The sequence below is a fragment of the Hyperolius riggenbachi genome, chromosome 3 (assembly GCF_040937935.1).
Source record: "Hyperolius riggenbachi isolate aHypRig1 chromosome 3, aHypRig1.pri, whole genome shotgun sequence".
NCBI lineage: Eukaryota > Metazoa > Chordata > Amphibia > Anura > Hyperoliidae > Hyperolius > Hyperolius riggenbachi.
Window position 1 is genome coordinate 288,116,370 of NC_090648.1, and position 15,916 is coordinate 288,132,285.

Consider the following 15,916-nt stretch of genomic DNA (forward strand, 5'->3'; position numbering starts at 1 on the left):
AGGGGGCACTTGTCCAATGTTAAACAAGGGGCTCCTCCCTACCTTGTGCTTGGTGAGGTGACTAATCAGTCCATATAAATAAACCAATAAGGATGCTTAAGGGACAAATCAAATATTTGTCAGGGAAAACCATAATGAAATACATTCTCAATCCCTATGACTGTACTGTACAGTAGCTTTGCTTGCTATTGACCAGGCAAGTGTGGTGCCAATGCTGACGACCAGGATTCACTTTAAAGTGGGATTGCAAGTCCATTAAAGCAAACTTCAGGCTGCATTTGAGCAGTCTAATTACTGTCCCTAAATTGCTGCCCCCCCCCCCCCCCTCTCCCCAACCCTCATATTTGTCAAAGGGCCAACCTCCGTTCCCAGCACATGTTTAATTTAACCATTGCTATCCATACCACCCTGAAAACCCTTTCCAACCATATTAGTAAGGACTTATAACAGCACTTATGGGTGCATCATGGAAATGGCACGTTACAGAGATAATTTGTTTGCATGAAGGCTGAGAAGAAAACATTACTGCACAAAGTTCAGCATCTGGGAAGGCCAAGGATAAACACTCGAGATTGAAAGACAACTACAAGAAAGATGATTAAAGAAAACCTGAACTGAAAATTAAAAGTCAAAATAAGCATACACAAGTCATACTTACCTTCCATGTAGTCTACTCCTCAGTGTCTTTCTCCTGTCCCACATCCTGTTTGTTCACTGTGATCAAGGGAATTTTCCATCCTTCATTTTAAAAATGGCCATTACCCATAACAGCTTTCTGGTCATCACACAGTTAAACTGTAACATCGCCCACTTGAGCCATAGGGAAACATGGACATTACCTGGTACATCAGTTTTCCTCTCAGCTATAACTGACAGCAACTGATATTTTATTGACAGCAACTGATATATTTCAGATCTGACAAAATATTGTCAGAACTAGAAGGGATTATTGTCAGAAGAAAATGGTGAGCTTCTGAGAGGAACTGATGGCAAGGTTCAATGCAATGTTCATTTGAAGTTACCTCATGTGTTTATTTTAAATATTTTTTACTCAGTACAGGTTCTCTTTAAGTGTGAAAGAGTGATATCCATAAAACAGGAAATCATTATACGGGAAAAGACGAGAACACAATAAACACAATAAAGTCTAAGAAAGAGACAGGAATTGTCATTTACTGTGCATCTGAATATTAACCTCTGAGATCCAGTCATCTTAAAGTGAAAGCATTTCTGCTATTGATTGGGCTTAGGTGTTCAAATCACAGCAGCGTTAGATTCATTTTAAACACACAATATAAAACATAAGCACTTACGATGATTATACATCAGCAAAAGCAGTTTGTATAGACAAACAAAAAAAATGCAACTAAACAGCAGAAGAGGTGATTCACGAGTGCCTAAGGGCTAGTTCACACTAGGAAATCGCAAAACGCTAGCGATTACCGCTAGCGTTTTGTGGGAGTGATTTTTCCACTATAAATGCGGAAAAATCACTGGACGAAGTAGCGTTTTGGGAGCGATACCGATTAGCGGTTCTATATATGCTAATCGTGATCGCTACAGAATCGCCGGCAAACCACTGCAGGTAACACATTTGTGATTAGCAATAATCGCAAAACGCCCATGATAGTGGCAGTGAGAACACTGCCACAGGGTAGAATAGGAGTAGCGTTTTGTAAAAATGCTAGCGATTTGCGGTTAGCAGGAATTGCGCAACTCCCGCTTAGATGTGAACGAGGCCTAAGGAGGCACGTTCTGCTGATATTAGCCTAAGTGGCGCTAGGTTGAGTTTCTTTTTAATGTCAAATATTCAATCAAAGGGAAGTCATAGCAAAACAAATATTACATTCACATGTGTTTTGGCCTTTGCTGCAAACTGGCAAAAGCAGTATTAAAAAAAATGATACTCATATAGTAAACCAGCACCTTGACATCCATGCCAGTTTGAGAATGTATCATTATCTTTAATATAGGGCTGATTTACAAAAAAGTGAGCCCAAGGAAAAGTGATAAAAATGAAATAGAAAAAAGCACTTGCCTACAACATCTAATCAAAATTCTTCCATTATATACAGCCCCAGTTCAGACAAAGTTTTCCTGTGCAGTTAATGGAACATGATTTGAATTAACACAAAAAAGTTTTAGGTAAAAAAAAGTGTAGCTTTTGAAGAATAAATAAAGGAAACTCTTTTCCACCAGTTCAGAGATCTAAATGGACTGGTAGCTACATGCACACATCCAGCCAGCCTGAACCACTCCCCCTTCAATCACATGGTCATGAGCAGAGGAGAGTGAGTGCTCTGTAAGTAAAGGCCACATCTCCCTGCTGACAGCCTCTCATGGCTTTAGACCAGGGGTCTCAAACTCGCGGCCCTCGATACAAAATTTTGTGGCCCGCGCCGGCAAAAGCTTCCTTATTGTTCGCTTCAGTGCTCCCAAGTAATCTGCCGCATCCCCGCCGCTAAACGAGGGCTGCAGAGCCCCCAAATCACCCGGGGGGGGGGGGGGGGGGCAATCCGCCGGCATTTCCTGGAAGGGGCAGAGCTTTCAGCTTCAGCTCTGCCCCTCCTGACGTCAATCGTGGCGCATCGCCGCCTCTGCCCGCCCCTCTCACTCTTCCTTCACAGAGAGGGGCGGGGAGAGGCGACGATGCGCCGTGATTGACGTCAAGAGGGGCAGAGCTGAAGCTGAAAGGGCGGGAGCTGACTTTTTTGTGAAATCCCTTATGCGGCCCAGCCTCATCCTGACTTTGCCTCCTGCGGCCCCCAGGTAAATTGAGTTTGAGACCCCTGCTTTAGACTGACTGGGAGGAGGCGTGAGCTGGAATAATTCATACACAACAATGTTCTATAAAATGCATTTAAAATATGTCTGAACTTTTGGCTTTAACTATTATAGAAGAAACGTACTTTAGCACACATGTACAATTGCATGCCTCCATAGTACAACAACATTTTAAATTGGACCGTCCCCTAGTATATCCAGATCTGGACTCCGACTATTGCTGGCCCCAAACCACCCTCCCCCTAATCTCGCTCTCGTTTAAAGTGGACCCAAATTAAAAATACAAGATTTCAGAAATAAAATCTATTTTCTAAATTATAATAATAAATAGCAGCCTTTTTTCAGCTGCATGATGACAAATATAAAATATTTTACATTTATTGGAGGAACCCCTCCCTTCCTTTCATATTGCTGGGACAAAATCTTGCTAATGGCTGCCACCTGTATAACCCTAGTTATGAAAAGAGAAGGGTGAAAAGCATGCACTGAAATGCTCATAGGCTTGAAGAAGTGTTTATTTATCTTTGTATGTGTCAGAGTGGTGCAACTAAATATTTTGCATTAAAAAAAATGTTTGGTTTGGGTCCGCTTTAATTAACATCTTATCCTGTCTCCAGAAAGAAGCTCAAAAGGAGGCAGAAGTCAAGCCTACTGTAAGTGTGCCTAGGGTTTCCGCGATTTACCGGTATCGCGGTATACCATGGTTTTACAATGCACGGTAATCACGGTAAGCACTTTTAGGAAATACCGGTTTAGGCTGCATTTCCGTTTCCCCCGCCACCGCTCCGGCATTGTCCTGCTCTCCGTCTCCCTCCGTTAGGAAGGCAAGCTCCCAAAGCTAGTTCCTGATTGCGGGAGGCTTGCCGACATGAGAGCAGGAGCTGGGTGGTGATACGCGTCCTGTGATGACGCGGGCGGCCATGGCTGGAGAGCACACAGAGATCTTTCCTTCCCCCGCCCGCCCGCAATGTTTCCGCTTGTGGTTTTTTATTGTGGACTGTACCACAAAGGCAGAGGGGGAGTCACCAGGTCATTCCTACCTAAATAAATACGGGAAATGAGAAAAAGCAACAGCCCGTTCTCCCTCCTGCTAGATGTATGCAGCCCCCTGCCTCCCCCGACTGCAGAGCTGACATAAACACTGATACAGATCAGTGTTCAAAGGAATGTCCAGCTCTCCTCCCCCATGAAAATGAGTATGCCGCCCGCCCGGGAGAAGGAGCGAGAGACACACTGCACGTGGACAAGCTGAAGCTTATGACACAAGATAAGCAATGTTGCTGCGTGAGAGGTGCTGTGTTTGAATGCAGCCAGTGTGTAATGTATGGCATGTGTGTGTGATGCCTGAGCTATGTCTGCCTGATGGATGAATGTCTGCCTGATGTATATGTTTGTGATGTTGTGAGTGGTGTGTGTGTGTGTGTGTGTGTGTGTGTGTGTGTGTGTGTGTGTGTGTGTGTGTACAGTGTGTGAGTGTGTGTGTGTGTCTGCCTGATGTACGTGTGTTTGTGTGATGTCATGTGTCCTCATGCCCACCGCTCCCCCCTGTTCTACTCTGTCCCCCTACTTTTAAAAGAAATCGTCCGCAGTGGCTTAGCACAGGACTTCACCTAATTCATGTCCGCTCCACCCATTTGCATTTTATTTTTCAGCTCTGGTATCCTTTAAAGGGAATGTCCAAGCAAAATAAAAAAATGAGTTTCACTTACCTAGGGCTTCTCCCAGCCCCATGCAGCCATCCTGTGCCCTCGTAGTCACTCACTGCTGCTCCAGTCCCCCACAGGCAGCTTGCCGACCTCGGAGGTCTGCGGGACGCATTGCATACATTTTTACGCATTCCCGCTAGTGCAGGAACATTAACACATACATTTTTACGCATTACTGGTTCAATGCGTAAAAATGTACGCATTGAACCAGTAACGCGTAAAAATTTATGTGCTAATGTTCCTGCACTAGCGGGAATGCGTAAAAATGTACGCAATGCGTCCCGCCGACCTCTGAGGTCGGCAAGCTGCCAGCGGGGGACTGGAGCAGCAGTGAGTGACTACGAGGGCACAGGATGGCTGCATGGGGCTGGGAGAAACCCCAGGTAAGTGAAACTCATTTTTTTTATTTTGCTTGAACCTTCCCTTTAAAGGAAACCAGAGACGCAGCATAGTGAAAGTTTTATAGGTAACTGCGGCTTCCTCCAGCCCCATCATGCGCACAGATCCTTCCCACGCCGCCATCCTCAGCCTTTTCTATCGCTGTTACTGAGTCCCGTAACTTTGGCCAGTCGCTGCCAGTTTTACGCATGCGCAGTGTGCTCCCTCTGTCTCTGGCAGAAAATATTACTATGCCTACGTAGTATTATTCTCCGCTGCAGAGAACGCACTGCGCATGCTCAGACTGGCCGCAACTGGCTCAAGTTACCGGACTCAATACCAGCGATAGAAAAGGCTGAGGATGGCGGCGTGGGAGGGATCCGTGCGCATGATGAGGCTGGAGGAAGCCGCAGGTATATATAAAACTTTCACTATGCTTCATCTCTGGTACACTAAGGTGTAAAGTAAAGTTTACCACCAGCATTTTTAAAGTGGACCTGAACTCAAAACGTCCTCTCTGCTCAAAAAGATATGCAACAGCAATTTCTTTCTTTGTTACAGCTGATACAAATCCTAAAATAAATCTGCACAGTTTCTACTTCCTGATTCATGGAAGCAGACATATTAACCTACTGTGCTTTTAAATGGCCTTATTATCTGCCCTCTCTGCCATAGGCAGTCATGTGACACGGGGAGAATGAGATTTACTTTTGGTACTGTTTGGGATTGTTGTTTTTTTGACATTTTTATAGGTAGATTGGAATGAGAATAATTGCGTAATACCGTATACCGTAATACCGTCATACCGTGGTATTTTTTTTGACGGTTATCATACCGTGAATTTTCATACCGTTGCAACCCTAAGTGTGCCTTGTAAGGCTGAAGGAGCTTCTTCTGTTACTAGAAGTATCAATATCACAGCTGTCTGAGGAAAAGACATTGAAACCCAGCAATAGCCATGCCTAGTAGTAGAAAACCCTGTCCCCACACTGTCGTCAGTCATATCACCAACCATCAGAAGGCTTGCCTTCTACCTTCCATTAGAGGTTAAGTCCAATGTACTTTTCTTTTCACACACTTTGGAGGAGGAAGCAGATAATTGTACTTGCATGTGTAAGAATAGCTGAACTGTACACCAGCAGCTTGCAATAGGTGATACAGCTAATCTGGTCTCAGTGCTCTTTTCTGGCTTTCAGGTTCTGGAGATTAGTCTCTTGATGTTTAATTAAACTAAAAGAATAATGTCTTCCACTACATTGTAGTCATTCCAGGTTGACACTGAGTTTATTTCCTGGCAAAAGAACAGATGTCAAACACAATGTAAAAACAAGGAAAGAAAACAGAGCTTTCACCTGGAACATCCTTTGGATGACTTTCCCAGATCATGCACAAACAGGAAGGAAAGGCCCATCCCTGTGAATGCCGTAAAACCAAGATTTTGTTTTTACCAGTGCGCCCAAAACCCTAAAGGAACTCACACACATAAAAAAATTAAAAAAATGAAGATAAAAGATGAATGAACAGTATTGAGGTGGGGAGTGTTTGCGCCATGACCACCCATAGTAGATGTTTTAACATGGCCGATATATGAATAGGCGTGTTGAATTCTTCATACCTGGAAAGAAGTATGCTCATGTACATGCTGGCCAAACGTGATCAACTTCTTATATTAAAAGGTATTAAAAGGTAACTATCGTTGGCTTTGCTTGTTGCAGAATGTGACATAGGAGCTCATCTTTTTCAGATACACAGCTTACCTATTGTCTTACCTCTTGTATCCTCTCTGACCCATTAGATTTCAAGCACACAAGGGCTAGTTTCTCTCCAATACTGTTTTTTTGTAACTGCTGTAGGGGGCTACTGAAGCCCATTCCTCCTCCCTCCCATTTTGCAGAGTATCGCAAGATGCGCTGTAATATTTACCTGGTCCACGCAGCATTGGGTCTCCTCTGCTTTCCTGCATCCGCACGCTGTATGCTGCCTTGCTGCAGCTCACAATGCATGTCATGTGATCGGGAGCTGAAGGGTGGCAGCATAGAGCTCACGGAAGAAGAAGAGACCTGTTGTAGCATGGACCAGGTAAGTATTACAGTGCTCCATCCGCTATTAGTGTACAGACATTAGTGTATTAGAGCCTCCGTTCTCCCGCTAAGATCCTCAACTTGTAAGTCGAGGCCAGTGCAGCCCTGCCAATTGTATCCTTTTTACACATTCCCATCTGCAATAGCACTATTGCGGACTGGCTCACAAAGGATACGTGTGGCCAGAGCTGCGCAGGAGCAGTGGCCCAGTGGCAAAACCGAAAGTAGCTGGCGGCAGGAGAACGGAGGCCTGTGGAGGACTGGCGTGGGACAGGACGGCTGCTAGGGGCTTGCATAAGCCCCAGGTAAGTGAGACAGTTTGTTTTAAATCTATCTTCATTTCTGCTTTAAAGGAAACCAGAGACCAATTAAAAAAAGCTTTATACATACCTGGGGCTTCCTCCAGCCTCATGCTCATGGATCGCTCTCATGCCGCCGGAGAGATACTTAGAGAGCGCACTTCCTCTTGCGCAGACTGGTCGCGACTGGCAGAACTAACGGCACCCAATACCGGAGCTGCAGGCAGCGGAGATCGGCAGCATGGGAGCGATCCGTGCGCATGGGGCAGGAGAAAGCCCCAGGTATGTATAAAACTTTTTTTTTAAATCGGCCTCTGGTACACTTTAACGTATGAGAGGCAGAGCATCAACACAGAAGTCAGGTAACTGGCATGGTTTATAAGGGAATGAAGATGGCAGCCTCCTTATTCCTCTCACTTCAGGTTCCCTTTCAAATGAAAAGTCTATGGCCTGAGGCCAAGCACCTTCCTGTGGTTCTGGGATAGGGGATAGTAGAATGCCATTGCAGGTACAACCAAAATAATATATATCGTAAGCTTGCTGGCTGTTCAATGGTTCCTTGCATTGACAGAGGTGTGCCGGTGATGCCCTGAAACAATTGTTGGCTTTTTTGCTTTACCATGCACCATTTATTGGATTAAAGACGATAACTTCAACCTTTTCATATTGGTGTGTGGGCTTACGATGTATTTTTTGGTTTAAATGATCTCCCATTGACGCCTCTTGTGTTTGCCCTGCATAAACACAGGTGTGCTAGTTATTTTTGTTGCATCAGTGTGTGTTTTCCCCTCCCCCCATCTATTCAAACACATCTGAACTCACACAAAATGTGTTGTAGTGTGCGTTTCTTGACAGTAATATAAATATGAATTCACTATAGAATTCAAAGCGACACATAGTACCAATCCTACAATATTCATGTAGGAAATTGTATTTGGGATTTGCCATTTTACAATTTACATTCCTTTACAAAATTATATAAAATTTAATACAGTTGAATTTTAAACAGCCCTCAGTCTTGATGGGACCTGTTATGTCTTACACACAGGGCTGTGGAGTCGGTACTAAAATCATCCGACTCCAACTCTGACTCTGACTCCTTAGTTTATGAAACCACCAACTCCAACTCCAGGTACCCAACATTGCTCCGACTCCTCAACTCCGACTCCACAGCCCTGCTTACACAGGTAGTAGAAGCAGGCCCTTCTGCTATAATCCACTGGTCTCTTATGCTGGATACACACGGTGCGTTCGCACACTCGATTTCCCGCTCGATTCCCGTCGATTCGTTTATTTCCAACATGTCCGATTTGGATTTCGATGGATCGTTAGGTCGCATGCAAAGTATGTCAAATCGACCTAAGGATCCATCGAAATCCAAAACGGACATGTTGGAAATAAACGAATCGACGGGAATCGAGCGGGAAATCGAGTGCGCGAACGCACCGTGTGTATTCAGCATTACACCACTAGAGAAAAGACGTCATAAAATGATCATGTAGTTGTAGAGGCGACATCAGGATTACCTAAAGCTACATCTTTCTCTGCTCACTAGAGGACCAGCCAAGGCTCCACAGAGCATCAGATTAGCAAGCAGACACCAGTGAATGGTAAGAAAAGTTTTGACCAAATTAAATTATTTATATATTTTTTTCATTTAGGTAGAGGTCTGCTTTAAAAGACATCTCTGCTGAAATGGATATGGAGGCTGCCATATTTATTTCCTTTTAAACAATACCAGTTGCCTGGCAGCCCTGCTGATCTATTTGGCTGCAGTACTGTTTGAATAAGACCAGAAACAAGCATGTGGCTAATCTTGTCAGATCTGAATCTGCTGCATGCTGGTTCAGGGTCTATGGCTAAAAGTATTAAAGGCAGATGATCAGCTGGATAGCCAGGCAACTGGTATTGTTTAATAAGGAAATAAATATGGCAGCCTCCATATTCCTCTCGTTACAGTTGTCCTTTAAGACAAACCTGAAGAGACATAAAAAAAAAATTAACTCCTCCCATTTACTACACAGTCATTGGCCTAGGGTGGTGGCTGTGACACACTTTCCTTCCAGCACCTCTTCCTGTGCCAACCGTTTCTCAGCTCCACATATAACCAATCATGTGGTTTTCATGCAGTTAGGCCCCTCCCCCAATGCAATCATCAGGCTTGAGTATTACATCAGGTCAGGGATCATAAGCAGATGTCAAAGTCCATGATTGCAATACTTTCTTAGTGGTATTTTAGGCCCCGTAGCAGATATGGCACAGGAATCATTTTAAAAGTCACTCTTAAAAGTGGTAAACAAGTCTAATATTTTTACTCTCAGTTTCTGAAACTATGGAAGGGTCAAAGTCTCAGTTAGGATTTTATTGCTGTCTTCATCTCCTTTCAGGATATTTCCCCATACTGCCTGCCACTGTGACAGCTGGAATTGGCACAGAAATTGAGGTGAATTCAAATCCAACTGTAGCCAGAACATCTGTAGTTGGGTTTATTTGGCAACAAGTCCTTTAAGTTCCTGCTATGCTTCTGGGGCAGACAATATGGAGAAATCATTAAAATGGGGACACAAAAAACTATAAAAACTTAAAAGAGGTTCAGACACTTCCTATTCTATCTAAAACTAAACAAAGTAATTTTTGCATTGAAACTAAACAAAGTAACTTTTGCATTGACTTTCACTTTAAGAGCAGACAAGCGCAAGATAAAACTGGCGACACACATCCATCTGAAGTTCAAGACATTGTAAACTCAGTGAAGTATGTAAGCTTATTTAGTGAAGCACAAACAGTATGGCATCACAGTACCCATTAGCTGTAATCTATGATCTGGATACTGTGGGCTGAAGTTGGAACTGCACTTTACATCTCATTATTTGTTCCTCGCAGTGACTTATAAAAGAACACATGTAATGCTCGATTGCAAAGTATAATGAAAATGTATTTTGCATGGAGAAATGGAACAGGGCACCATGGAGTATATGCAGGATCTAGTCCCAGTGTTAATATATAATATTGCATTATACAGAGCTCTGACATCTAATTTCTTCCCATGAACAAGTTGTACTCTCTGCAAAGTAGACAATTAATATCACACACCAGATGACACCCTAGCTGTAGGACTACATGTGCCAGCATGGCATCTTTCTTAAGGTGCCCATTAACAGAAAAACTTTTTCACCAGATGCAACCTTTTTGATGCAATTTTTACGATCAAAAGTAAACAGAAGATAATTATCGATTGTTCCCATAATCGGGTCAATTAGGGCAATTCCTCTCTTCCGATTCGATCGTAAAATCCAACATTTGGATCAATTACGTTTTCTGTTCCAACAGACCAGTGATTTTCGCCACACATTGAAGTGTTATGTGCAATTCAATCGTAAAAATCGCATCCAAAGATCACATCTGTTGGGAGAATTGTGCCGTTAATGGGCACTTTATAGTTAACGTTCTCTGACAGTGGGAGAGTAGACTCACATAATAGCTGCACATAGCTCTGTACAAGAGATAAGTTATAAATAAATAAATAACAACTTTATAAAAGTTAGAAATAATTTCAAGCTCATACATGCAGATGTACAACACAATAAAGAGATAACTTCATAACTCCCATAGGCAGTACAGTTACCCATGACTATATATGATGGCAGTGCTGCAGTCCCTCTAGTGAGAAGCATCCAGTGCAGCACACACGTGGTTAATGTCAGACTGCTGTCACCTCACCCCTTCCCACCACCCCCGTCCCCAGCGCTCACCTTCACTACATCATCGTTCAGGTGCTTGGGGTCTCTGTCCACCAGGTCGATCTCCTTGGTGAGGACGTCGTGGGCACTCTTCTCACTGTCGTCTGCCATGACTTTGTTGTTCGGCTTATAGATATTGCCTTGGTTTCGGATGATGGGTGTTGTATACAGTACACCCTGAGGTGTATAGGATGGGAGACACGGAGAAGGAGAAAAAAGGGAAAAGAAAGACTTTTAGCAGCGTATTACCATAGATGGGCAGAGGCAGAGCTGTCACTAGAGCACAGCAAAGTTCTCTAGCAGTGTACAACTAAGGCTTGGTTTATAAGAGGATCCATGCAAAATACCACACCCCTCTGTACCAGAGCACTGGCTCTCTCCAGCAGGGGTCATCACATCGGGAATATTCCTCATTCCTCGGGGATTCCGATCCCCCTCACCCCCTCCCAGAGAGGCAATCCCTGCCTGTCACACCCTCGGGCGGTGGACTGCGCAAACTTTCCATAGGAGAAGTAGCTGCTGGATGCGCCACACCCCGGCTGGCCGGGACCTTTCCTCTCCTCATCCACTAGCACGCAGCTCATCACTGGCCCTACAGTGCTCTATCATTTCATCTCAGTGTGAAAGCAGGAAAGAATGTATCACTGGGGTGGTTACTGTGCTGGAATGCACTTCTGTCTCTGTCAGCGTTCAGTGTTACCAATTAATCCATTGCTGAAGTTAGTAACAGAGTCCATAGGGCCAGAATGCAGATTATAATGTCCTGGGTGCTAGAGTGACCAAAGTTTCATCCTTGATATGCCACATGTTGCATGTAAGATGGTCATACAGGTATCGATCAATTTTTATAGTTAATTTACAGGTGGCTATACTGTACATCTAGCGATTTGTACTATTGGCCATTTGATTGGTTCATTTTATAGAATCAAAAGAGAATCAAGTGTGTTCCAGTATGCCCAATCGATGAAAAGTGGCCGATATGTGGAATTGACCAGTTTAGTCGATTGAGCAGGATGGAAGACATTGATTGGTCGCACAGGAATCGGCTAATGTTCATGTCATTATATCGACTCTTGCATTCAGAGCATGGAAACACAACATCGGTCAGATCGATTAGTGAAGTTGAATCACATAGAACATCACTTGTAGGGTGTGGGCCATAAGTCAATCGACTATCGGTCAACCATACTGGTATACTGGTTGAACTCGATGGACGTATGTCTTTTTTCAACCAAAATAACTATGTAACTATGTAACATACTGAAGTCGACCACTTAATAAAGTCAGAATTGAAAATCGATCACTTAATAAAGTCAGAATTGAAATCAGAATTGCTAGATGTATGGCTGCCTTAATATGTTATATTAAAACTGCCATAGATATGGCTACCAACATGTCTGACTGATTAATTTTTGATGAATTTTGGGCAGTTTAATGATAGAAGTGTGATGATGGAAGTATCAAGAGGGTGGAAGGGTCACTAGCTAGCAGGTTGGTTGTTTCTTGAATTGACTTCAGCTGAAGCATACAAGGTGCTAGAACCAATTGCTGCTGGTTAATCAGTTTTAAACTGTGCGGGTATGGGACTGGGAAGGAGTTTCTGGATCATGCCAGATGCCACCCTCTAATGATTGGCAAACGACTCCCTTTTCCAGACTGTAAAGGTGCCCATACTTTAATAGATTGGCACCAGACATACCAAAGATAGATCGCTCTCAGATCAGAATCTGATCAGAGAGGGATTGAATCCTTCCATACACTAGACATAGATTTCAGCAAGATGCCAGGCCACTACTATTATTATTTAGTATTTATATAGTGCCAGCATCTTCTGCAGCACTGTACAGAGAAGATTGTCTTGTCTGTCCCTCGGAGGGGCTTACAATCTAATCCCTGCCATAGTCATATATGTCCATGTATGTATCATGTAGTGTATATATCGTAGTCTGAGGGCAATTTAGGGGGAAGGTCATCTGTATGTTTTTGGGTTGTTGGAGGAAACCAGAGTGCCTAGAGAAATCCCACACTGACACAGTGAGAATATACAAACTCTCTCAGATAGTACCCTGGCTGTGATACAAACCAGGGACCCAGTGCTGCAAGGCTAGAGCACTAACCACTAAGCCACCATGCAGCCAAATTAAGTGGCAGCATTAATCTTAGAAAAGACAGAGACCTATCTGGAAGGCCCAGTGTGATGTCTCTGCTGCAGCTTTGGGGTTCTGTGGGAGTATAAAAAAGTTTTTTGGGGGGGTAGGGGGCCCTAATTGCAAAGCGGGGGCAGACTGGTTTTAACACAACCAGTACAAACAAAACTGGAGCATACATACAGCAACCAGTTAGAATTCTTGTGTCATTCGTTGGTTTACTGAAATCCTATTGGGTGGCTGCTCAAGTTAGCATCTTTGCCTTTGCCCTGGCTCTCTTGGCACCTCTGTTCAAAATTAAATCAGACCCTGCATGGCTTGGACAGCTGCATGTTATCACCACATTAGATGCTCTTGAAAATAAATGCATCCATGGGTATTGTATTATCCACCTTAGCGGTATGGACAAGCTCAGCTCGTCCATTACCGCCACGGTGAATTGCTCAGCCCCTGGTGGGCCTTTTTTTACAATTTCTTTTTAAAACACCGCAGCTAGCACTTTGCTAGCTGCGTGTTTAGTTCGATTGCCGCTGCTTGCCGCCGATCCACCGCTATGCACCGCGAAAGAGGGCCCCCCCAGAACCTCAGCGCAGTCTGGCCAATCACTGCCAGGCCGCGCTATGGGGAGAATCGGGATTCCCCCTGACGTCATGACGATCGTCGCCATGGTGACGAGGGAAGCCCTGACAGGAAATCCCGTTCAGAGTGGGATTTGCTGTTGAGTATGATCGCCGGCGGCCAGGGGCGTAACTAGAAATCACTGGGCCCCCCCTGCGAAACTTTGGATGGGGCCCCCTCCCACCAAACCCCACCCCCACCAGTCATTAGAACAATTGTGCACACAGCAGAAAGCGCTTTCTTTCTGTGCCCAGACTCCTTAAAGGGATACTGTAGGGGGGTCAGGGGAAAATGAGTTGAACTTACCCGGGGCTTCTAACGGTCCCCCGCAGACATCCTGTGATGGCGCAGCCACTCACCGATGCTCCGGCCCCGCCTCCGGTTCACTTCTGGAATTTCTGACTTTAAAGTCAGAAAACCACTGCGCCTGTGTTGCCGTGTCCTCGCTTCCCCTGATGTCACCAGGAGCGCATGGTGCAGGCACAGACCATACTGGGCCTGCGCAGTACGCTCCTGGTGCCATCAGCGGGAGTGAGGACACGGCAACGCAGGCGCAGTGGTTTTCTGACTTTAAAGTCAGAAATTCCAGAAGTGAACTGGAGGCGGGGCCGGAGCATCGGTGAGTGGCTTCGCTAACACAGGATGTCTGCGGTTGGACCATTAGAAGCCCCGGGTAAGTTCAGCTCATTTTCCCCTGACCCCCCTACAGTATCCCTTTAAGCATCACTACAGGACATAGCACTTGGGCATGGGTAGAAAGGCTGGGGGTACAGCAGTCTGTACACAAAACCCTGCTAAACACTGAATAGGGACTGTCTACAAATCGTTGTCTGCAAAACTTTGTATGATTCCTTATTAGTGGCTGAGCAGATGCAGTTATTAGAACAGTTGTGCAGAGAGCAGAACGTTTTTTCTCTCCTTGCCACCAGTCTCTCAGGACAGGGCCCCCTGTGGCTCCTGGGCCCCCCTGCAGCTGCATCCCTTGCAGGGTCTATTGTTACGCCCCTGCCGGCAGCGATCGGAGGGGTGGGAGGGATGCCGCAGGGAGGGGGGAATCATGTAGCTAGCGCTAGGCTAGCTACATGATAAAAAAAAAAAAAAAACACCCGCGGCCGAGCGCCACAAAAAAATAAACCGCCAGGGTGATTAAAGCAACAGTGAAGCCTTCCATTTTTGGATGCATGTGAATGCAGTAAATTTGCATTAGGAATGATAAAGTTCTTTGCAATGCATACTTTTTGCAATAAATATATTTATAATAACTGCCAGGCTGGCCCCCATAGTTGCTTGCTGCCAATGGAGTTAGTGCTGTTTTCAAAGCACAGATCCATCACTTGACCCCATCTATATTTTCCCTATACAAAGATAGACCAGCTCTTTGTGGCCAGCACCACAGTTACAGTTCTTCTGTGCTGTTTTTATAATAAAGCATTTAACCTTTCCCAATCCTTCTCCAATGTATTTATAAATGCCATATGTACCTCTCATATCCCCTGTCTTGCCTGCAGTAAGAAACCATTTCTCATTTCTCTTGTATTTTACCCATTTATAAAGACTGACTAACTGTAGTGCAGGTCACAGAGAGTTAATCTCTTAGCAGAGGCATCTTGTAGGTTAACTGTGCCCACGTATTTACTGCTGCGTCCTCCCAGCTAAACCCAGTGTAATCCGTGAGTAATGATGGCACAGGAGTTTCCAAAGCTACAGTTATGTCTAATACAACTGCGCTGCCTGGTGACAACCAACCTGGTATTTTAAAAGGAATCCGAGGTGTGAGACCTATGGAAGCTGACATATTTATTTCCTTTTAAACAATACCAGTTGCATGGCAGTCCTGCTGATCTTTCTGGTCTATAGGGTCTAAATCACAGACCTGAAACAAGCATGCAGCTAATCTTGTCAGATTTGCCATATACGATCTGCATGCTTGTTCAGGGTCTGTGGCTTAAATTATTACAGGCAGAGGATCAGCAGGACAGCTGGGCAATGTGTATTATTTAAAAGGAAATAAACATGTCAGCCTTCATATCACTCTCACCTCGGGTACCCTTTAATTTATTTCAAAAATTTGAAATATTCAATGTACATTCAAATGTACTATTGTATCACTTAATAAAGGATGAGCTCCAAGCTTAATTGCAAATTATGTAAAACGCATTGCAC

The 15,916-nt window shown here is 44.4% G+C and overlaps 1 protein-coding gene across 2 annotated transcripts in view; it reads right to left on the minus strand.

Moving 5' to 3' along the window:
• Positions 1 to 15,916, minus strand: part of LOC137563691 (caveolin-1) — a 97,297-nt gene that overhangs the window by 40,606 nt on the left and 40,775 nt on the right. Inside the window, exons 1-2 of one of the 2 annotated variants that reach the window (XM_068276455.1) lie at positions 11,351 to 11,543; positions 11,001 to 11,165 (exon numbers count right to left, since the gene is read on the minus strand). In XM_068276455.1, the coding sequence (XP_068132556.1) occupies positions 11,001 to 11,099 (99 nt within the window). In that variant the 5' untranslated portion in view covers positions 11,100 to 11,165; positions 11,351 to 11,543. Of the gene's footprint in view, positions 1 to 11,000; positions 11,166 to 11,350; positions 11,544 to 15,916 lie in introns of those variants that run through there. The other variant, XM_068276454.1, reaches the window with a different exon arrangement.